Raw genomic sequence first — 19406 nt, forward strand, 5'->3', positions numbered from 1 at the left:
CCACTGTTTCAGATGACACTTGGTCAACCACGGCACAGAAATATTAAATAGAAAATTTCAGAAATAAACAATTCGCAACTTTTGAATTGTGTGCTGTTTTATTTATTATGGGGTATTGTTATAACTATGGTATTTTATTATTAGTTATTGTTGTTAATCTCTTACAGTTCCTAATTTATAAATTAAACTTCATCAAACGTATGGATGGTGTAGGAAAAACAACTTACAGAGAGAGTTTAGTACCACTGCAGTTTCAGGCATCCACTGAGGGTCTTAGAACACATCTCCCGACGATAAGGGGGGAGCATGGTAATTCTAACCCAAGGGGAGGATGGTAAGCCTTTTCTAAACAATCCGAAGGAAACAAAGGATTTTACACATTTACCAAGTCTAGTTATCTTCTGCTCGACAGACTGGGTGTGTCCTAATACAATTCCCTCGAAAGTACATTGTCCACAGACAGATTGTAAAATCAGAAATGCCTTCTGCGGGTGATCAGGTACCTGGATATAACTGCATCAATTAACAGGGCAAAAACTCTTTCAAATCAATCATTTCAACGTATTTTGTTTAAACTTTTTTTAAATGCCATTGACAAAAAAAGTATTTTGCTTGAACTTAGCTTGTCATAGTTAAATATAACAAAATTATGCTATACATAAAAGTAAAAATTTTAAATAATTCCCTCAAAGAGTCAAATTCACAAAGATAAAAAGCAAAAGAGCAGTCACTGGCGGGTGGAGGGCAGGGGGTCAGGTTTGTGTTTAATGGGGACTGAGCTTCAGTTGGAAGATGAGAAAGCTCTGGAGATAGCAGTGGTGACTGTCACACAATAACGATAATGAGCTTAATGCCACCGGGCTATACACAAGAATGAGTGAAATGCTAGATTTTATGTGTATTTCATCACAAAAAATTCCACGTGGTTAAAAACTGGCAGACAGATGACAGATAAGAAAGATGACGGATAGGTCATGCTAGGTAGAAAGATGATAAAGAGATGATAGAACTGCATGTGCAAACTGCGCCAGAAAGCGCCCGTGGCCTGACCCTTGCCCTGGACGCCCACAGCTCATGTGCCCTTGGCGGAGGAAGCCCAGGCTCCTGACCTGGACCCTGACCCGCGGGCGACCTGCTGAGATGCAGATTCTGGCCTCAAGGTCTGCACGGCCGCACCCCCACCCCCGGGCTCCCTGAGGGGCGGGGTGACTGTAAACCCCGGGGCTCACCCCACCCCCGGCCTCAGGGCCCGGCAGCGGCAGGTCTCACTCGAGCTGCCAGGCTGTTCATCAGACTGGGAACTAGTGACGTCCAGAACAAGCTCTTACGCTGCTGCAGAGAAGGTGCCGACCCAGGAAACAACAGGTCAGCAGGCTCTGAAGAGGGGGAGCGCAGTGTCCTCCCTCCGCCCGGGCTGAGGCCCCAGGCCGCGCGGGGCCGCCCTGAAACAGGAGCCCGCCGAAGAGCTGCAGTCTCAGTTAGAGAACAGCCGCGGTCTCAGTTAGAGAAGAGCCGCGGTCTCAGTTAGAGGCAGCCTCCGTTCATGCCGACCTGCCCGTTCTCAGCACCAGCGGCCAGTCAGACAGGAAGAACCGCCCCTCCGTCCCTGGGTCCTGGAGTCGGGGAGTCTCGCTCCTCTCACCCAGCCGGCCGGCGCCCCTCGGAAGGCTCAGGGCCAGCCCTGGCCGAGGGGTCGCTGTGGGCGCCGGGCGGGGCGGCAAGCTAGACACGTGTGCACACGTACGGCACACACATGCACGCACACTGTTTACCTGTCTGCACACGTGTGCATGTGTGCAACATGCATGCGCACACACGTGTATGCCTACCTGCGCACTCACACACATGCATTCACAGGCGCGTGTGCAACATACATGCACACATGTACGTGTCTGCCTCCATGCACCCACACACACGTTTACCTGCCTGCACACTCATACACACACGCACTTGTACAACACATGTGCATACACGTGTCCACGTATACCTGCATGCACACGCAGCACCTCCCGCACACACGGTTAGTGGCACAGCTCTACAGATCTCGCAGCAGAGGCCAGAGACACAGCTGCTCGAGAACGCCCGGGACGCACGCGGCCAGTAACCGCGACAGGGGCGTGAACACCTGCCAGGAGAGGGAATGCCCCGCGACAAGAGTGCTCACGTGGGGAAGGGGACAGTGAATTCTGTTAGAACAGGAACGAGACTCGGTCAAGCATTTTTCTAACAATTCCACCCAACGCCTGTTAAAAGACAATTTTCGAGAAAGGGCAAAATCACGACTCTCCAACAGATACAAAATAAAGGCATGTTCAAGGCCTCCGTTATCTCACTTACTGAGGGAGCCAGACCGATGACCTGAGCAGCTCAAGGGTCACGAGGGCCCAGACGTGGGGACCCCGGGGGCGGGGGGCGGCGAAGAGGAACACGCAGGAACCACAGGGACGGTCAGGTCTTGTGCAGACACAGACAAACTGCTTCTCCACATGGAAAAGTGACTACCGCATTGCCCCAAATCTACCTCAAGCCCCCAGTGATGTCCCCAGGCACCCACACCTTTTCTTTAGAGCGCCAATCACACAGGCTGGGTCTGTCGCCAGCAATTTGACCCAACTTCACTCCAGGACGAGAGGCCATCTGCCTTCTTCACTGTGGTCCCCGGGCTCAGCAGTGTCCAGTTCGCAGGAGATGCTCGAAAAGAGTGTGGACAGAACCGGTGAGAGGCGGGTCACACTGTGCTCACCCCGTGCCCATCAGACCTGAAGCCAGGAGGGGCCAGACGGGGCCAGGAGGGGCCAGGAGGGACCAGACGGGGCCAGGAGGGGCCAGGAGGGACCAGACGGGGCCAGGAGGGGCCCAGTGGGGCCAGGAGGGACCAGACGGGGCCAGGAGGGGCCCGATGGGGCCAGGAGGGGCCAGACGGGGCCAGGAGCGGCCTGAGGCCACTCTGCTGAGACGGTGGCTGAGGTGCCACCCAGGGCTCCTTGGAGCTGGACGAGCCCAGAAGCTGAGGGTCAGCCAAGATGAAACGCCCACCCCCAGAGAGATGGCAAAGGCAGGTAAGAAGGGGCACAGTGAGGGGGTCAGATATTCTGAGGACACAGCGACTCGCGGCCTCCGACGGGGCAGGACGCACCCTCGGAGCCTAAGGCCCAGCCTTCTGCAGGACCCGGGCTCCTCAGAAACCCGCTCCGCCACCAACGAGGCTGCGGGGCCGGCCGGCCACAGAGCATCCCCGCACCCCGCCCTCCCGGTCTTCGGGACCGCACCTGAGATCAGGGAAGGGCAGACTCCGCCCCGCCGTCCGTCCCCAGGGCAGGTGGAGACAGCCGACCGCTGCCCCGTCTGTGTGAGCGCATCTCAGACCACAGGGCTGGCTTGCTGACCGAGCGCATAAACGCTGATCACTTTGCCCAGCTCAGACCCCCACCAGCGAAGCCCACCTCGCTGCCTCCCGGTCTGGTGAGGGGCCCCAGAGTCACAACACACACACGGCGCACACAAGCCTGAGGCCAGCCCTGGCGTTCAGGGCTTCCGAAGCAGCAGCTACCATCTGGCTAAAATCAGTGCTGAGCCGCGTCCTGGGGACGCTGTAGAGACCGTGGCTCATTTTGTGCAAGATCCCTGAAGGGCCGTGTGTTTCTCCACCTCTGCCGACGGTTACCAACTCACCGCGCAACTTATTGTCCACACCGGAACACTCACGTTCAAATCCAGGTCAGCACTTCTGCTGCGACTCGGAACAAAAGCGCTTCTCGAGGAGATGCAAACGATCACCCTCTCCCCACTGGTGACGCTACTTTGTTCTCTGTGAGACTGCTTCTTTTTCTGTCACATTCACTAGTTTGCTATAGTTTTAGATTCCACATGTAAGTGATATCATACAGTATTTGTCTTTCTCTGTCTGACATTTCACTCAGCATAATACCTTCCAAATCCATTGCTGCTGCTGCTAAGTCGCTTCAGTCGTGTCCAACTCTGTGCGACCCCATAGACGGCAGCCCACCAGGCTCCCCCGTCCCTGGGATTCTCCAAGCAAGAACACTGGAGTGGGTTGCCATTTCCCTCTCCAATGCATGAAAGTGAAAAGTGAAAGTGAAGTTGCTCAGTTGTGTCCGACTCAGCAACCCCATGGACTGTAGCCTACCAGGCTCCTCCGTCATTGGGGTTAATTGATGTTGTTGCAAATAGCATTGTTTCATTCTTCTCTATGGCTGCGCAGGATCCCATGGTGTGCATAAACACCACATCTTCTTTACCCACCCATCCGTCATTTGTTGATGGACACTCAGGCTGCGCCCACGTCTTTGCTATCGTACTGTAGATAGCGTTGTGAATGTTGGGGTACATGCATCTTTTCCAATTAGAGTTCTGAGCACTGCATTCTTTGAGCCAATAAATACTGTTTTAAAAGTTTTCAACTCAAGGCAGAATAAGAGATTAGATTACACCACAGTTCTAATCTGAGCATCATTTGATGGACTAGTTCAGCATCACACAAAACCCCTCCAAGAGCTAGATTTCATTACTATCTAATCTTACTCTTTCAAGAAAATGCTGTATCTGGAAATTCTCGTGGCTGAGGAGTTCTGATAAGATTCTGGCAATTTAACGTTCAGTCACTGTGCGTTTGGCCACAACGTGTAATCAGGGCGCCTCTGATTTTTAGAGATGGAGGAAAACACGAACTTACAGCACCTCCCCCGTGTTCTCACGGCCCAGGAACAAGTCCACCTGCTTGAGTGAGGAAAGCAAGGCCATGAGGGAGACTCGGAACCCAGGAGTCCTCGAAGACACGCCCAGCCCAGCCACTCCTGGGGAAGTTCTTCAGAGCGGCCTGGAAACAGGCTTCTTCCAAGTTCTTCCCAGGCCTCTGGAGAAGTCTCACAACGCGGATGGAAGGCAGCTACTGCAGCTCTTAGCAGAGGACAAAAACAGCTGCTGCTGAGTCGGGGGACGGAGGAAACCTGGGGCCCGCCGGTCGGGGGGGACCAGGGAGGCCTGGGCCCGGGAGGCCTCCCACCCTGCCCACCCCTGCCCGCGGCCTTCACCCTCCCGACGGCCACCCCCCGCGGAAACACTCGTTTTACAGACAGACGTGGGAGCATCTCAGAAAGAAAGGCTCTTTTGTTCCTCCAACCAGAAAAACCCACAGAACGTACTCTTCTCAACCAACGCCCTGGCAGACGGCGGGCTCTGGGTCCCCTCGCGCAGCCCGCCCCTCCCCTGGACACAGCGCAGACACCCCCACGCTGCAGGCCTGGCTCAGCCCGCTCCCCTCAGCCAGGCCTCTGCTCCAAGACACGGGGCCTCGGACGCCTGGGTGCGGGCATGCGTGGAAACACAAGTGGCCCTTCAACAACGGGAACTGAACGCATATCTGGAACCGAAGGGAAAAAGCGAGGTTCCAGCCCCGCACCCTCTTTCCAAAAGCAGGTGAGAAATGATAAACTGGAAATCGAAACTTCTAATGCAGGCCACAGCAATCGAAAGTCGTAAATGGAGGACTTCCCCAGTGGTTCAGCGGTTAAGAATCTGCCAGCCGATTCAGGGGACATCAGTTTGATCTCTGGGTCAGGAGGAACCCCCCCCCACCCCCCGCCTTGGGGCAGCCAAGCCTGAGCACCCGCGCTACTGAGCCCACGTGCTGCAAGTACCGCAGACTGAGCACCGAGGGCCCGGGCGCTGCAACAGGAGACGCCCCACAGCGAGCGGCGCAAGCAGCGCACCTGGAGAGTGGCACCCACGCAGCTCGGGAAGAGCCCGCACGGCAGTGAGGACCCAGCACGGCCACAATGAATCAGTAACTGCTTTCTTAAAGTTGTAAATGTAGATGCCAATCAGCGGTCATCTAAGGGCCAGGGACGGGCCCAGCCCACCTGCAGGAGGCCGTCAGGGCGAAGGTGCAGGGCTGGGTCCCTTCCCGTCGGCCGCCTGCTGTGCTGTTCCACCTGGCCTGCTCTGTCTGGGGGCTGCCCAGGCGTGAGGCAGCCAGGCGGCACCTCACCCGGGTCTCCGTGGGCAGCGTCCCCAGGGCAGCAGGCGGGGGGAGCGCTCTGCACGCGGAGGGTGCCCGCGTGGTGCCCGGACAGATGAAAAGGAGCCCACTACACGTGACGAGACGCCGACCTCAAATCCGGGCCCCCAGCGCCCCGCGCCATCTGGCCCTGAGCCTCCTGGTCTGGGAGAGGCGGTGGTGAGATGCCAGCCCCACAACGCCGCTGCGGGAAACAGGAAGAGGCCCCAGCAGCACTCCGCGTGGTGCCTGGCACATGAGAAGCCAAGGGCACCCCTGCACTCACACTGGTGGGGGGCCAGGGAGGACGGGGCCGCGAGACAGCAACCCGGACGCCCGGAGAAAACACTTCCCAAGCCAGCTCTCCTTGGGACACCACCCTGATTTCTGAGCGGACAGCAGCAGGGGAGGAGGTCAGAGCACAGACGCCCCTAAAGATGAAGCAAGCATCCGTGACGGATGAAACAGCAGTGTGAAATAAGGTGTTAACGATGCAGAGACTTTGGTTAAGGCATCGTAAGACCCCGGCTCTGGCCCTTCTTCTGCTCGGACGGTGGACAAATAACTTTCGGAGCCTTGTATCTTCATCTGAAAGAGGAAGAAGCTGCAGAAGCACACCTTTAAACCCCGCTCTGGCCCGACAGGATTACCGCAGACTCTGTGGCCTGCGATGAGGGGCCCAGCATCATGTCGGCTGCACTGCCACCTGCTGTGCTCGGACCCGAAGCCTTTCCAGAGTGGGGGGCGCTCCGGCGCTGCTCCCGCTGGCCTCGTTTTTGCCACGAGCAAACGCTGTCAGGTCAAAGCTAAGCGCCGCTTTGCTCACAGGTCCGAGGCCACGTGAGCCCAAAGAACGGGAAACCGAGCAGGGGGGTGGCTGAGCGATGTCAGAGGCCCGAGGCCGGCCCGCGGAGGCCAGGCCCGCGCCGAGAGCAGGGCGAGTGCACGCCCACTTCCTCTCAGCGCGCAGGACAAGTCAACCAGGGTTTACGAGACGCTCTGCAGGAGATACACACTCAGCAGGCCTTACTTGGAATAGAAACACTCGAGTAAGTGTGTGGGTCTGGGTTCGCTGGGGCTGAGCAGGAAGGCAGATCTCAGAGAAGAGCTGGTTTTGAAGGCTGGTTGGAAGAGATTTGTCACAGGGAACAAGGGGGTAAGCCGTCCCCAGGCCCCACGAGTGAGCTTCCTTCTAAAGGGCTCTGCGCACGAGATAGAGCCGCTAAATGTGTCTGTTTTACGGCCAAGCAACAACCAAGATTAAAACCTTACAATGTGGGTCTTATTCCCAGTCCCTCTCTCCAAACACCCTGCCGTTCCAGCACTTCTGTGACCCTGGCAGAGAAAGAAATGAAATTTCCATTGCAGAATTAACCACATGTGCCTCCATAAAGTCAGCTAAGGAAAACAAGAAACAGACCATTTTCTTCAGAAAAGTGTCCAAGAGCTAAGCTACTGAGTTCTCTCCCCAGAATATTCCCCACGTCTGTACATGGAAACCTGAGTCTCTTAACACATGGAAGTTAAAAAAAACTGACTTTTTAACGAACAGGGCAGTGTCAGGCTGGTCTTCAAGATGCACTGACCGGAAAGCCCAGGAGTCCTACTCCTCGCTGGCTGACCCGGGAGGTGAAAATTCATGTTCCCACAAAACCCTCTACACGGTGTTCACAGCGGCTTTACTCATAATCACGAAAAACCGAAAACAACCCAAATATGCTTCACTGACAGACGGGGTGCGTCCACACAACGGGCCTTTGGTGGTGGTGCTTTAATCAGTCGTGTCTGACTCCTCGTGAGCCCACGGACTGTAGCCCACCAGGCTCCTCTGTCCGTGGGATTTTCCAGGCAAGGATGCTGGAGCAGGTTACCATTTCCTTCTCCAGGGGATCCTCATGAGCCAGGGATCGAACCCACGTCTCCCGAGTCTCCCGCATGGCAGGCACCCGAGCCAGCGGGGAAGCCCACGGTGGAACTTTACTCAGCGACTAACAGGACTGAACACAGACAACAACACAGGTGAGTCTTAAACGCAGTAAGCAGAAGGAACCAGACTCAAAACTCTCCATCCCATGTGAGCCCAGAAAAGACCACGCTAAGGACAGAAAATGGACTGGGGCCGGGGGCCGTGGTGAGCAGAGGGCTGGCGCTGAGGGGCCAGGGATCTTTTCAAAAAGATGCAAATGGCTCGTGTCTTGGTTGTGCTTCTTACACAGCTGTATCTGTCAGAGCTCCTTAAGGCCAGGGTGAATTTTACTGCCTATGTGCAAACATTCAGTAAACCCTACTCAAACCAAGATAATCTACCAAAACCCAAAAACTATTATAGAGGCAAAAATTGTTCCCAATTTTTAAGCTACAAAGCCAAAAGCTTTTACATTTCTTGTGGAGGATAAAGCACCTCCCAGGTTTACCTAGATAGCATATTAAACATGCAATTGTATACTAAAGAGCATCACAGTCATTTAAAGAACAGAAGAGGTGAAAAAGTCTGAGTCAAGGTATGGCACTTGCTTCCGGACTCACTTTTTGTGAAGATGAACAAAAATTGTAGGTCAATAATCTTCATCGGACATCCCTGGTGGTGGGGAGGCTAAAGGATCTGCCTGCCAATGCCAGGGGCACAGGCGTGATCCCTGGTCCAGGGAGATTCCGCACACCAAGGAGCAGCTAAGCCACAGCTACTGAGCCACACGCCACAATCACAACCACACCCGAGAGCCCGTGCTCCGCCGCAAAAGCCACCGCAACGAGAAGCCCCGCGAGAGAGCAGCCCTCGATCGCCCCAACTAGAGGCAGCCCGCACAGCAACGAAGAGCCAAGCACAGCCAGAAGTAAATAAATAAATAAAAATTGAAATTTAAAAAAAAATAGTCTTCATCTGTTTTCAGCACTTGGAAAGTACCACGCCACTTCCTCCTGGCCGCCTTGGTTTCTCATGAGTCAGTTATCTGTTGTCATTACACCCTTTTCTTTCCCCCACTTGCTGCTTCAGAATATCTTCCTGGGACTTCCCTGGTAGCCCAGTGGTAAGACTCCACACCCCACGTGGATCAGATCAGATCCCACACGCCACACGGAGCAGCTGGGGAAAAAAAAAGATGCGTTCCTTGCGGTTTAGTTTTCAGAGTTTCATTATAGTGAGCCTTGCCCGGGTCTCTCTGGGTTTTCCCTGATTGTGATTCTCTCAGCTTCTGGAATCTGCAGGTTTATGAGTGCTACCGGATTTGGAAAGTTTTCGGGCGTTATTCCTGCTGGTCCTCTGTCAGCCCCAACCCCGCGTCTCCCCTCCTTCCCGCCCCCAGCGAGGCAACGTCGGGTCGGGTGCCCACAGGTCCCGGCGGCCCTGTGCACGTCCATTCTGCTTCCTCTCCGCATCTCAGACCAGGCGACACTGACCACCCTGCCATCAGAGAGAAGGCGAGACACCCTGCACGGGGGAGAAGCCCGCTCCGCCATCCACCACGGCTGCACGAGGTACGGGGCACAGCTCACGCCGGGCGTCGCCAGGAGCGGGGACAATCCCAGAGAAGGGGGGGCCGTGGCAAACGAAGAGCGGAGCAGAGACGGGGCGTCTGCGACCAGCTCCCAGGGCGTCTGGGCCGCTCTGAGGACCCGTCTCCAAACAAGGAGGAGGAGGAAGGAGCCGCGAGGGTCTGTCATCAAATCACACGTGTGACCAAGCCTCGTCCCAGGAAAAAAACACCTGTGTACATGCGTGTACATGGGTGTGAAATTTCCTTTTCGCAAAGAGGGAAGTTCTGCGAAGTCTCAATGAAGTGAGAAGGGCAAGTTTCATTACGGATCATAGTTTCTATTTTTCCCACGAACTTAAAGATAATGAAGCATGGAGTTACTGTCCAGAGACATTAAATGCGATTCAGGTGTTAGCTCACAAATGCGGTGGGCCTCAGTTAGTTAAAGTCTCCAGAATCCAAGCCCACTCGCGAGCCTTGAATACTGCTCCCCGCCCACCCCCAGAGTTCCCGGCGCCTCCTCCAGGGGGCCTCCGGGCTGACCTGCCAGCGCGGGCAGCCGCACACAGGCAGCCTTTGTCCTCTGAGATCTCTCGGCACAAGGGCGCTTTGTGCACCCCGCCGAGCCCAGGCTGCCGATTCTCGTCCACCTGTCTTAAAACCACACTCACATCCAGGCCACTGACTTTCTCAAGAAAGCAGATGAATTCTGCAAATGACACCTTGACCTCAGAGGGTGCCCATTCAGAGTCTTCAGTGGTACTAAAGATGTGACCAACCCACAAAGACGTGGGCCACCCACAAAGATGTGGACCATCTATAAAGACGTGGACCACCCACAAAGACGTGGACCACCTACAACACAGACTTTACATGCTTAGCTTCCAGATCCCAAATCTAAGATTTCCAAGAACATTCTCCCAGGAGGAGCCCATGCTGATCTTAAATCCAGACCCCACCCTCACCCAGTACAGCTCCAGGTGGACCCCCAGGGGAAATCTGAGAGCTGCTTGTCCAGTTTAACTGAATCAGGGGTCCCCTCAGTTCCTGAACTCTTTCCTAAATGCTGAACTCTTTGGAAAGTTTCTACAACTACAGAAAGTTCAGTTCAGTCACTCAATCGTGTCCGACTCTTTGTGACCTCATGAACCACAGCATGCCAGGCTTCCCTGTCCATCACCGTCTCCTGGAGTTTACTCAAACCTATGTCCATCAAGTCAGTGATGCCATCCAACCATCTCATCCTCTGTCGTCCCCGTCTCCTCCCACCTTCAATCTTTCCCAGCATCAGGGTCTTTTCCAATGAATCAGCTCTTTGCATCAGGTGGCCAAAGTACTGGAGTTGCAGCTTCAGCATCAGTCCTTCCAATGAATATTCAGGACTGATTTCCTCTAGGAAGGACTGACTGGATCTCTTTGCAGTCCAAGGGACTCTCGAGAGTCTTCTCCAACACCACAGTTCAAAAGCATCAATTCTTCGGTGCTCAGCCTCTTTACAGCCCAACTCTCACATCCATACATGACCCCTGGAGAAACCGCAGCCTTGACTGGACAGAACTTAGTACACAGTGAAGCAGGGCAAAGGCTCACAGAGTTTTGCCGAGGGAACAACGTCAGAAAAGACTTTTAGAAAAGGATTCTCCTTTTCATGGGACCTAAACCAGGAGTCGGCAAACTATTTCCGCAAAGGGCCGGACTGAACACGAGTTTTCCGGTGCTGTACGGCCTCTGCCGCAGCCACTCAGCCCCACTGCTGTAAAATGCCGGGGGCACCAATAACACAAAAGTAGGGGAGAGTGACGCCCAGGTGAGCACCCCAACCTGCAGAAAGGAGGGGTCGTCCATCCCCGTCACACCCATCCTGCTTGTCAGATCAGGACCGCAAAAGCACTCAGCTGCCAAGAGAGGCAGCTACCATCGGAGCCCTCCGCCCGCTGGCTGCATGCACAGTTCGCAGGGGCTGTCTACCCACTTCTGCCCCAGCCTCTTGAGGTCAAACACAGAGTCCTCGCAGGCCAGGCCAAGTCACCGAGGATCTGCAGCTCTGCTGCCCCCGTCAAAAACAGCACTTCTCCAGGATTCCCTCTTCCTGCAGAGCGTCCCCCCACTCCCCAATCCAGGAGCAGCTGCCTAGAGAGGGGCTCGTGGTCCTTGGATGAACCATCCATCTCACCTGGTCTCTGCACCTCTGTGCCTCCCAGGGCCCCCCGGGACAGCACGGCCGTTCACAGGACCGAGGCCCTGGTCCTCCACAGCAGCCCAGACCTCCTCCCTAAGTTCACGGTGCGAGCAAGGACACCCCCTCCGCCAGGCACCACGACTTCACACGCTGGAACTCCAGCATCCTCTCCAGGCGTACCCTTAAGCTGCTCAAGAGAAAGCCGTTAACCCAACTGCTCCGGAGCCCCCCTTCCTGGAGCTTTCCACTTCCTGAAGAATCATTTCTTGGGGACCCACCCAAGCCTCTCTTGTCCTGCTGTGACAGATTTGCCGGTCGTCATCGTGGTCGTGAGCACCCAAGGCTGGGAGATGCTTATTAAGCAAAACATAAACCTTCCTCCTTCCCAGTACTGCTCAGAGCATACAACCCATATTAGCGGGTGGATTCCCAGCAGCAACTACAGCTGCCCCCCTTTGATAGAGGAGGAAAACGCGGGGAGAGGAGACACAGCCCCGCAATCACACGTGTAGTCAGTGGCTGTTGTAGGCAGAATGCCCGCCCCACCCCCACCAAGATATCTTCAGGCCTGGCACCCGTGAACACGCCATATTAAATGTACTAATCCAAATGGCCCACCAGCCGACCCTAAATGAGGAGACACCCCTGGATGACCAGGACAAGCCCAGGGTAATCACAGGGTCCTCCGAATATGGGAGGGGGCATGACAGCCAGGGTTCGAGGGACGTGAGGAGAGAAGGGCCCCGGCAGACGTGCCGGCTCGAAGACGGAGGAGGAAGAAGCCGTGGGTGCAGGCAGGCTCCGGGGGCAGGAAGGCAGGGAAGAGAGTCCTTCCTGGAGCCTCGGAGAGGAACAGTCTTCCTGACGCGTGGATCCTAACCAGTGAGAGCTGCTGGGGACGCACCTGCTCTTCTAAGCCACTAAGTCTGTGGTCATTGGTTACAACAGCAGCAGGAAACCAAAAGTGATACTGGGAGTGGGATGCCGCTGTAATGAATGTAGAAGTGGTTTGGAATTGGGCAACCACGGAGCCTGGGAGAAGTTGGGAATGTGGTGGGAAGGGCCTAGGTCGCCTTGAACGTGTGTGCTCAGTCATGTCCGATTCTCTGCGACCCCATGGACTGCAGCCCGCCGGGCTCCCCTGTCATGAGATTCTCCAGGCAAGAATACTGGAGTGGGTTGCCATTTCCTGCTCCAGGAGATCGTCCCAATCCAGGGCTTGAACCAAGTCTCCTGGGTCTCCGGCACTGGCAGACGGGTTCTTTACCACCAGAGCCACCTGGAAAGCCTACCTTTGAGTGGACAGTTAGAAATGCAGATGCTAACTACTTGGCCAGTGCTCAGAAGGAAGTCGGGAACACGGAAGAGAAGAGCCGGTCGTCTTAGAGAACCCTGGTCTGCACGAACAGACGACAGGCGGGCCCTGGATGCCAAGGGCGCTGCAGGGCCTCCCAGGTGGAAACCAGGGTGTGTCAGTAGAAGCTGGAGCAAAGCGGATTTGTGCACAAAAGCTCTTCAGATGCACACAGGAGTCAGCTATCACCCACCCCACGGCCTGGGGAAGGAGGAAGGAGAGCTAAGCGAGGGGGCAGAGGACCCTGCTCTGACGGGGTCTGCCCCGGGGTCTGATGTGGTCTGCCCTGGGGTCTGGTGGGGTCTGACCCGGGGTCTGATGTGGTCTGCCCCGGGGTCTGGTGGGGTCTGACCCGGGGTCTGGTGGGGTCTGCCCTGGGCTCTGGCGGATCTGCCCTGGGCTCTGGCGGATCTGCCCTGGGGTCTGATGTGTCCTGCCCTGGGGTCTGGTGGGGTCTGCCCTGGGGTCCGACAGGGTCTGCCCTGGGCTCTGATGTGGCCTGCCCTGGGCTCTGATGTGGTCAGCCCTGGGCTCTGGCGGGGTCCGCCTGGGCTCTGGCGGGGTCTGACCCAGGGTCTGGCAGGATCTGACCCGGGGTCTGGTGGGGTCTGATGTGGTCTGCCCTGCTGTCTGGTGGGGTCGGCCCTCGGGTTTGGTGATAGATCTGCCCTGGGCTCTGATGGGGTCAGCCCTGGTGTATGGTGGGGGTCTACTTGGGCACACTGCTCACTTTCCCATTGCCCTGCTGCATTTTCTCCCGGACAATGATGCAATACGACATGGATTCATGCGTTTCCTTGTCTGCCTCTCCCCCTCGGCTGGAACTGGAGCCCACTGAGTACCGACCCTGCACAAAGCCCGGCCCCACACGACCTCCACCAGCTCCAGCCCCATCTAGACGGTGCCACTCCCTCCAGAGGAGCCCCGTGCCAGCTGATAACCACCCAGCAAATCTTCTCTCCCCGCTCTGCTCCACCCACCCCTCTGCTGGCAGCCTCAGGCTGCCAACAGGCACTGCTGTCCAGAAGGACATGCCAAGAGTGGAACAGGAACTCTGACGCCTCACTATCAGTTTTATTATTCAGCACCCGCCCACCCCGCGTGACCAAGAATGGTGATAAAAAACAGGCGTCCTCTAGCCGGTCCTCATCCTTCTGCCTCAGTTACACAAATTAAAATGAAAGTAACTTAGAAGACAGGATGGGATCTAAAGAAACTTTAAGGGCAAGGCAAAAGAAGGAAAAAAGAGGGGCTTGTGGCTCAGATGGTAAAGCGTCTGCCTGCAGTGTGGGAGACCGTGGTTCGATCCCTGGGTTGGGAAGATCCCCTGGAGAAGGAAATGGCAACCCACTCCAGTACTCTTGCCTGGAAAACTCCATGGACGGAGGACCCTGGTAGGCTACCATCCTTGGGGTCGCAAAGAGTCAGACACGACTGAGCGACTTCACTTTTTCACTTTCCCTAAAAGTTCAACTTTTGCATTTCCAACAAGGATTATCTAAAAGCCAAAAAGTCATGCGTGCCGTCTCCCTCCAAGTCTCCCTAACCCCACAGGCACAGAGGTGACCTGTGTGACCGCTGACTCCCAGCCCCGGGCACCCTGAACACGTGTACACTGGAGGTCAGAGGTGCCCACAGATCCCGGCATTCCACTGCTCCGGGGGCCCGGCTGAGGTCACACTTGGGGTTCCGGGAAGAAGGTGGGTTTCCCAGGCAACCAGGAAATGAGTCGCTGCCCCAGGAGCCCAACCAGACACCAAGGACATCTCATCAGCCTTATTACAAAATCCTCTGACGGTAAAGATTTCGGTTGCAACATGTCCACAGCACCGAAGAAGAAAGTGGCTGATCGACATTCCGTCTGCGAGCCTTGACTGCCAAGATGCCTGCTTTGACACCAAACGGTCAGCTCCTGTTCCAGAAACACCGCGCATGTGGTAGAAGCTTCCAATGGCGGCCACAGCAGGGTTCTGGGATTGGGTCCCCCAGCACCAATCCTGGACTACCCTTGGGTAAACCAAGGGCACAGTGCGGTCCAGTCAGCCAACCAAAGGGGCCTCGGGACCAGCCTCGTACAGAACACGCAGACGAGTTATGTTAACTTGGTCTGATTTCTACAGCCCTGGTTCCATCGCTACCAAATGCTCAGTGGTGGAGAGTCAGCTAAGGAAAGGATCTCAGAGGAACTTCACTCTGCAGCCTGGAGGCAGAGAACACAGCAAGGGAGGTACATTTGTACCTGGGAGACTGCGTTTCACAGCATGTTTGCAAATAAATTAGTCAAGATGTTAACAACCCTAACAACAAAAAAGACAGCCAAGAGAAAGCAAGAGGGAGGGAGGAGGGGTAGACGTTGGAAAGCAGCCATCGTTAATTCAGTTTTAAATAGAGGATGAGTTATATTCTTGCTTATTCAGCAGACTGGTGCGCCCAAGTTGGCAACTTTTAAATTCTGCCCAGGAACTTCCAGTGTAAATGTCACTTCTTAAAGTGCAGATATTTATAAAGTCAGACCTTGAAGTTTCAGGCTTTAAAAAGTCAAGCCCAGTGAAAACGCACCATACTAATTTACAGCTTACTTACTTATGGGATTTTATTCTTTTTCATGGGGAAGAAAATATATTCTATTGTAACACTCTCATGTCAGTATAATTACGCAGAGTTAACAAACTGAAAGGTTGAATCAAGATTCTCTGATGCATTATACTTTCAAAAAGACACAAATATACTACACATACTTAAAATAATCATTGTTGATTTTTAACAAATCTATTTTAACAGACTGCAGCACACCAGGCTCCTCTGTCCTCCACTATCTCCTGGAATTTACACAAACAAATGGCTATCTTCAAAATGCTTCTACAGAAAATCACTTCAAAGCCCCATAGCATGCATGAGCCCTGACGATGGCGACGATAACTGGAAAATGCAGACATGTCTGGCACTGAGGGAGGGAACCTGAGCTCTGCTTCCCACCTAAGCCCTCGGGGAAGGTTCAGGGCCTCTGCTTTGTCTTTTGTCAGGGGAGGCAGTTTATACTAGCTCCCGTCACCCCTCAGGGTGGCTGTGGACAGCGGCTGAGACCCTGTTGGTGGGAGGGCTTCAGTGCCTCTGGTTACCAGCAGCTGGCTGGGCCGGGAGCTCCATACGCAGGCACCTGCGTGTTCTCTCTTTGGGGCCCAGGGTGCTTTCCTGGAATGTTGCTAAGATGCACCCAGTGTCTGAATCCTCAGCTTTCCCAGCAGCAGAGGAGTCAAGTAGGAACAGAGAGGGGCCAAGGGTGGCCGCACACCGTGAGAAGGGGCCTGATACAGAAGACGGGGTCACCTGCGGAGCAAGGGAGGGACCCAGCGTGGGGCAGCAGACGCCTGCCCTGCGGGCCCCTGCTCCAGGAGACCCTACCCTGGGGAACCCCTGCCCTGGGGGACGCTTCTCTCCAGCTGGAAGACCCCGCCCTCACCTGCAGTGTCCCAGATGGAGATGTTGTAGGAGCGCCACTGCTTCAGGTAGAAGGCGCCGCCCACCGTGCTGACCGTGTCCGGAAAGCGCCGCTCCATGTACCTCTGCAGCAGCGACGTCTTGCCCACGTTCATGTCCCCCAAAAGCACGATCTTCCCGTCGGGCTTCCTCATCTTTCCGTAGGGGGCACCCCTCCGCTCCCCCACGCTCTCGGCCCGTGCGCCCGGGGCGCGGCTGGAGCCGCCGGACGTCCCGAAGCTGCTCCGACCCGGGACTGGCGGAGAGGCGGACTCGCGGGGACCCTCCCTTCCGGACGCCTGGGAACGCGGGAGAGAAAGCGCGGCTCGGCGCTGGGCCGGAGCTGGGAACCAGCCCGACGACCACCTCAGTGTCCCGGCAGAGGCGGCCAGACCCGGGTCCAGGGCGGTCGGCCCCGCCCCCGACCGCCCACGCCCGGACCGACCCCGCCCCCAGGCCGCCCACGCCCCGAGATGGCCACGCCCCCGATCGCCACACCCAGGGGTCTGGCCCCGCCCCCAGACAGCCACGACCCAGGTCTGACCCCGCCCCGACCGCCCACTCCCCGGGATGGCCCCGCCCCGACCGCCCACTCCCCGGGATGGCCCCGCCCCCAGACAGCCACGACCAGGATCCGGCCCCGCCCACGACCGCCCACTCCCCGGGATGGCCCCGCCCCCAGACAGCCACGACCCAGGTCTGGCCCCGCCCCGACCGCCCACTCCCCGGGATGGCCCCGCCCCTGACCGCCGGCGCCAGGGCTGGCCCCGCCCTCGCATGGCCCCGCCCCCAGGGCGCCCACCTGCCGCCGGCCAGGCGGGGTGGATGTGTCTTCCTGCAGGCCCCGCGCTCGTTCCCCCAGCTGGCGGCGCTAGGAAGACCCGGGCAGGTGGGGGCGCCAGGTTGGGGAGGCTGGCGGACGCAGAGCGGAGTCCCGGGGTGGACAAGCGCAGGGGCGCCGCCCGGCTGCTGACCCAGGCGTCCCGGCGGTGGGGCGGGCTCAGCCCCCAGCACCTGGCTTCCTCCTCCGCAGGCACAGGTGTGGCCGTGACCGTCCGCGAGGACCGGTCCTCCGCCTGTCTGCCGGGTCGCTGGCGGGTGTCGTTTTCGCTCACTTTGGCGAGAGCGGCTTGCGCTGTTGGGGATCAGAGCGAGAGGAGGAGCGCCGTGGCCGCTTCACTTCGGAGTGCACGTCTGGCTTCGGCAGCTGGGCTGATCGGGTCTTCACTGGACACGACGGCGGTGCTCCAGTGTGAACACCAGGGCGGTGTTTGCTGAGGCCGCGCGGGTCCCGGTTCTCTGCAGAAGGAGAGGCGGGGGCGCGGAGATGCGGACGGGAGGCGGGGTGTGAGGGCGCCTCACCCGGGAGCACCGGCCTTGCGCGGCTCCTGCCCGCAAGCCCGAACTCTGCCCTCGGTCACTGCCCACTGTGGGCCCCCACCCCGGATTTCTAGAGTCGCTCTCCCGCCCTCCATCCCTCCGTGGCCCTGTCTGCTTACTTTCTACCGCTCCCTAATAAAACTGTGGTTTTACCGGTAGTTGTATATGGATGTGAGACTTGGACAATAAAGAAAGTTGAGCAGTGAAGAATTGGTGCTTTTGAACTGTGGTGTTGGAGAAGACTCTTGAGAGTCTTGGACTGCAAGGAGATCCAACCAGTCCATCCTACAGGAAATCAGTCCTGAATATTCATTGGAAGGACTGATGCTGAAGGTGAAACTCCAATACTCTGGCCACCTGATGTGAAGAACTGACTGATTTGAAAAGACCCTGATGCTGGGAAAGATTGAAGGCAGGAGAAGGGGACGACAGAGGATGAGATGGTTGGATGGCATCACCGACTCGATGGACATAAGTGTGAGCAAGGTCCGGGAGTTGGTGATAAACAGGGAAGCCTGGCGTGCTGCAGTCCATGGGGTCGTAAAGAGTCAGACACGACTGAGGGAGTGAACTGAACTGAATAGGGTGCACTGCTGACCTTCCATGCAGCCTCCCTCTCTGAGAAGTGAGCTGCAGGAGGGAGGGACTGCGTCTGTTTCACTCACCCCTCTGCGGGCTGAAGAATATCAAGCACCTAGTTGCTGCTCAAGAAAGCTTAGGGTCAGGGCACAATGAGTGACTTCGGCATCCTGGTGAGGCCAGGAGGGGTTCCACGCAGACATCACCGCCAGCTGGGCTCCGCGCCCAGGTCCTCTGGTGGTGTGTTTCCCTAGGACGGGGAGCATCTTGTAAGCTAATTCTGCATCCTGCCAGCTCATCGCACCTTTCCAGGTGACTCCCTCATCCAATAAACATGGGGTCAGAAGTCCCCCTCCGAAGGTGGGGTTTTTTGTTTATTTTTAATTGGAGGATAGCTTCTCCTGTACAACAGGTGAATCAGCCATCTGTGGAGTTGCTAAATCAGCCATAAGTGTATGTGCATCCCCTCCCTCTTGAACCTCCCTCCCACCTGAGCCCCGTCCCATCCTTCTAGGTGGAGGCTGAGTCTTTTGTTCCCTTTCTCTGGTATCTTCCCAGTGCCTACAACTGGAAGCCAGTTCCTCCTCAGCCAGTGTGTGTTTGAATAAATGTGTTGGTTTGCCGAATGCTATCTCCATTTGAAACACTGATATGTCTTGAGCCGGTTTTGAGGAGCAGGGATGGTTCCAGTGGCACAGTGGAGAAGGAATCTGCTTGCCAATGCAGGAGACCCAGGAGACCAGGGTTCGACCCCTGCGTTGGAAAGATCCCCTGGAGGAAATGACAACCTGCTCCAATGAGAATCCCAGGGACAGAGGAGACTGGTGGGCTACAGTCCAAGGGGTCTCGAAGAGTCAGACATGACTAAGCACACATGCACACACACGCATACAGCATATAGAATTCTACCTGAAGCATAGAATTCACTCAGAAAGTTTGTTTAAA

At 56.3% G+C, this 19406-nt stretch overlaps 1 protein-coding gene across 2 annotated transcripts in view; it reads right to left on the minus strand.

Annotated features, from left to right (window-relative positions):
• RAB20 (RAB20, member RAS oncogene family) overlaps nucleotides 1–19060 on the minus strand; it is a 31800-nt gene extending 12740 nt beyond the window's left edge. The window contains exons 1-2 of one of the 2 annotated variants that reach the window (XM_065901901.1): nucleotides 17305–19060; nucleotides 16486–16801 (exon numbers count right to left, since the gene is read on the minus strand). In XM_065901901.1, coding sequence (XP_065757973.1) covers nucleotides 16486–16657 — 172 coding nt within the window. In that variant the 5' untranslated portion in view covers nucleotides 16658–16801; nucleotides 17305–19060. Of the gene's footprint in view, nucleotides 1–16485; nucleotides 16911–17304 lie in introns of those variants that run through there. The other variant, XM_065901900.1, reaches the window with a different exon arrangement.
• Nucleotides 19061–19406: the final 346 nt, after the last annotated feature.

Source organism: Muntiacus reevesi, chromosome 11 (genome assembly GCF_963930625.1).
Source record: "Muntiacus reevesi chromosome 11, mMunRee1.1, whole genome shotgun sequence".
Classification (NCBI taxonomy): Eukaryota; Metazoa; Chordata; class Mammalia; order Artiodactyla; family Cervidae; genus Muntiacus; species Muntiacus reevesi.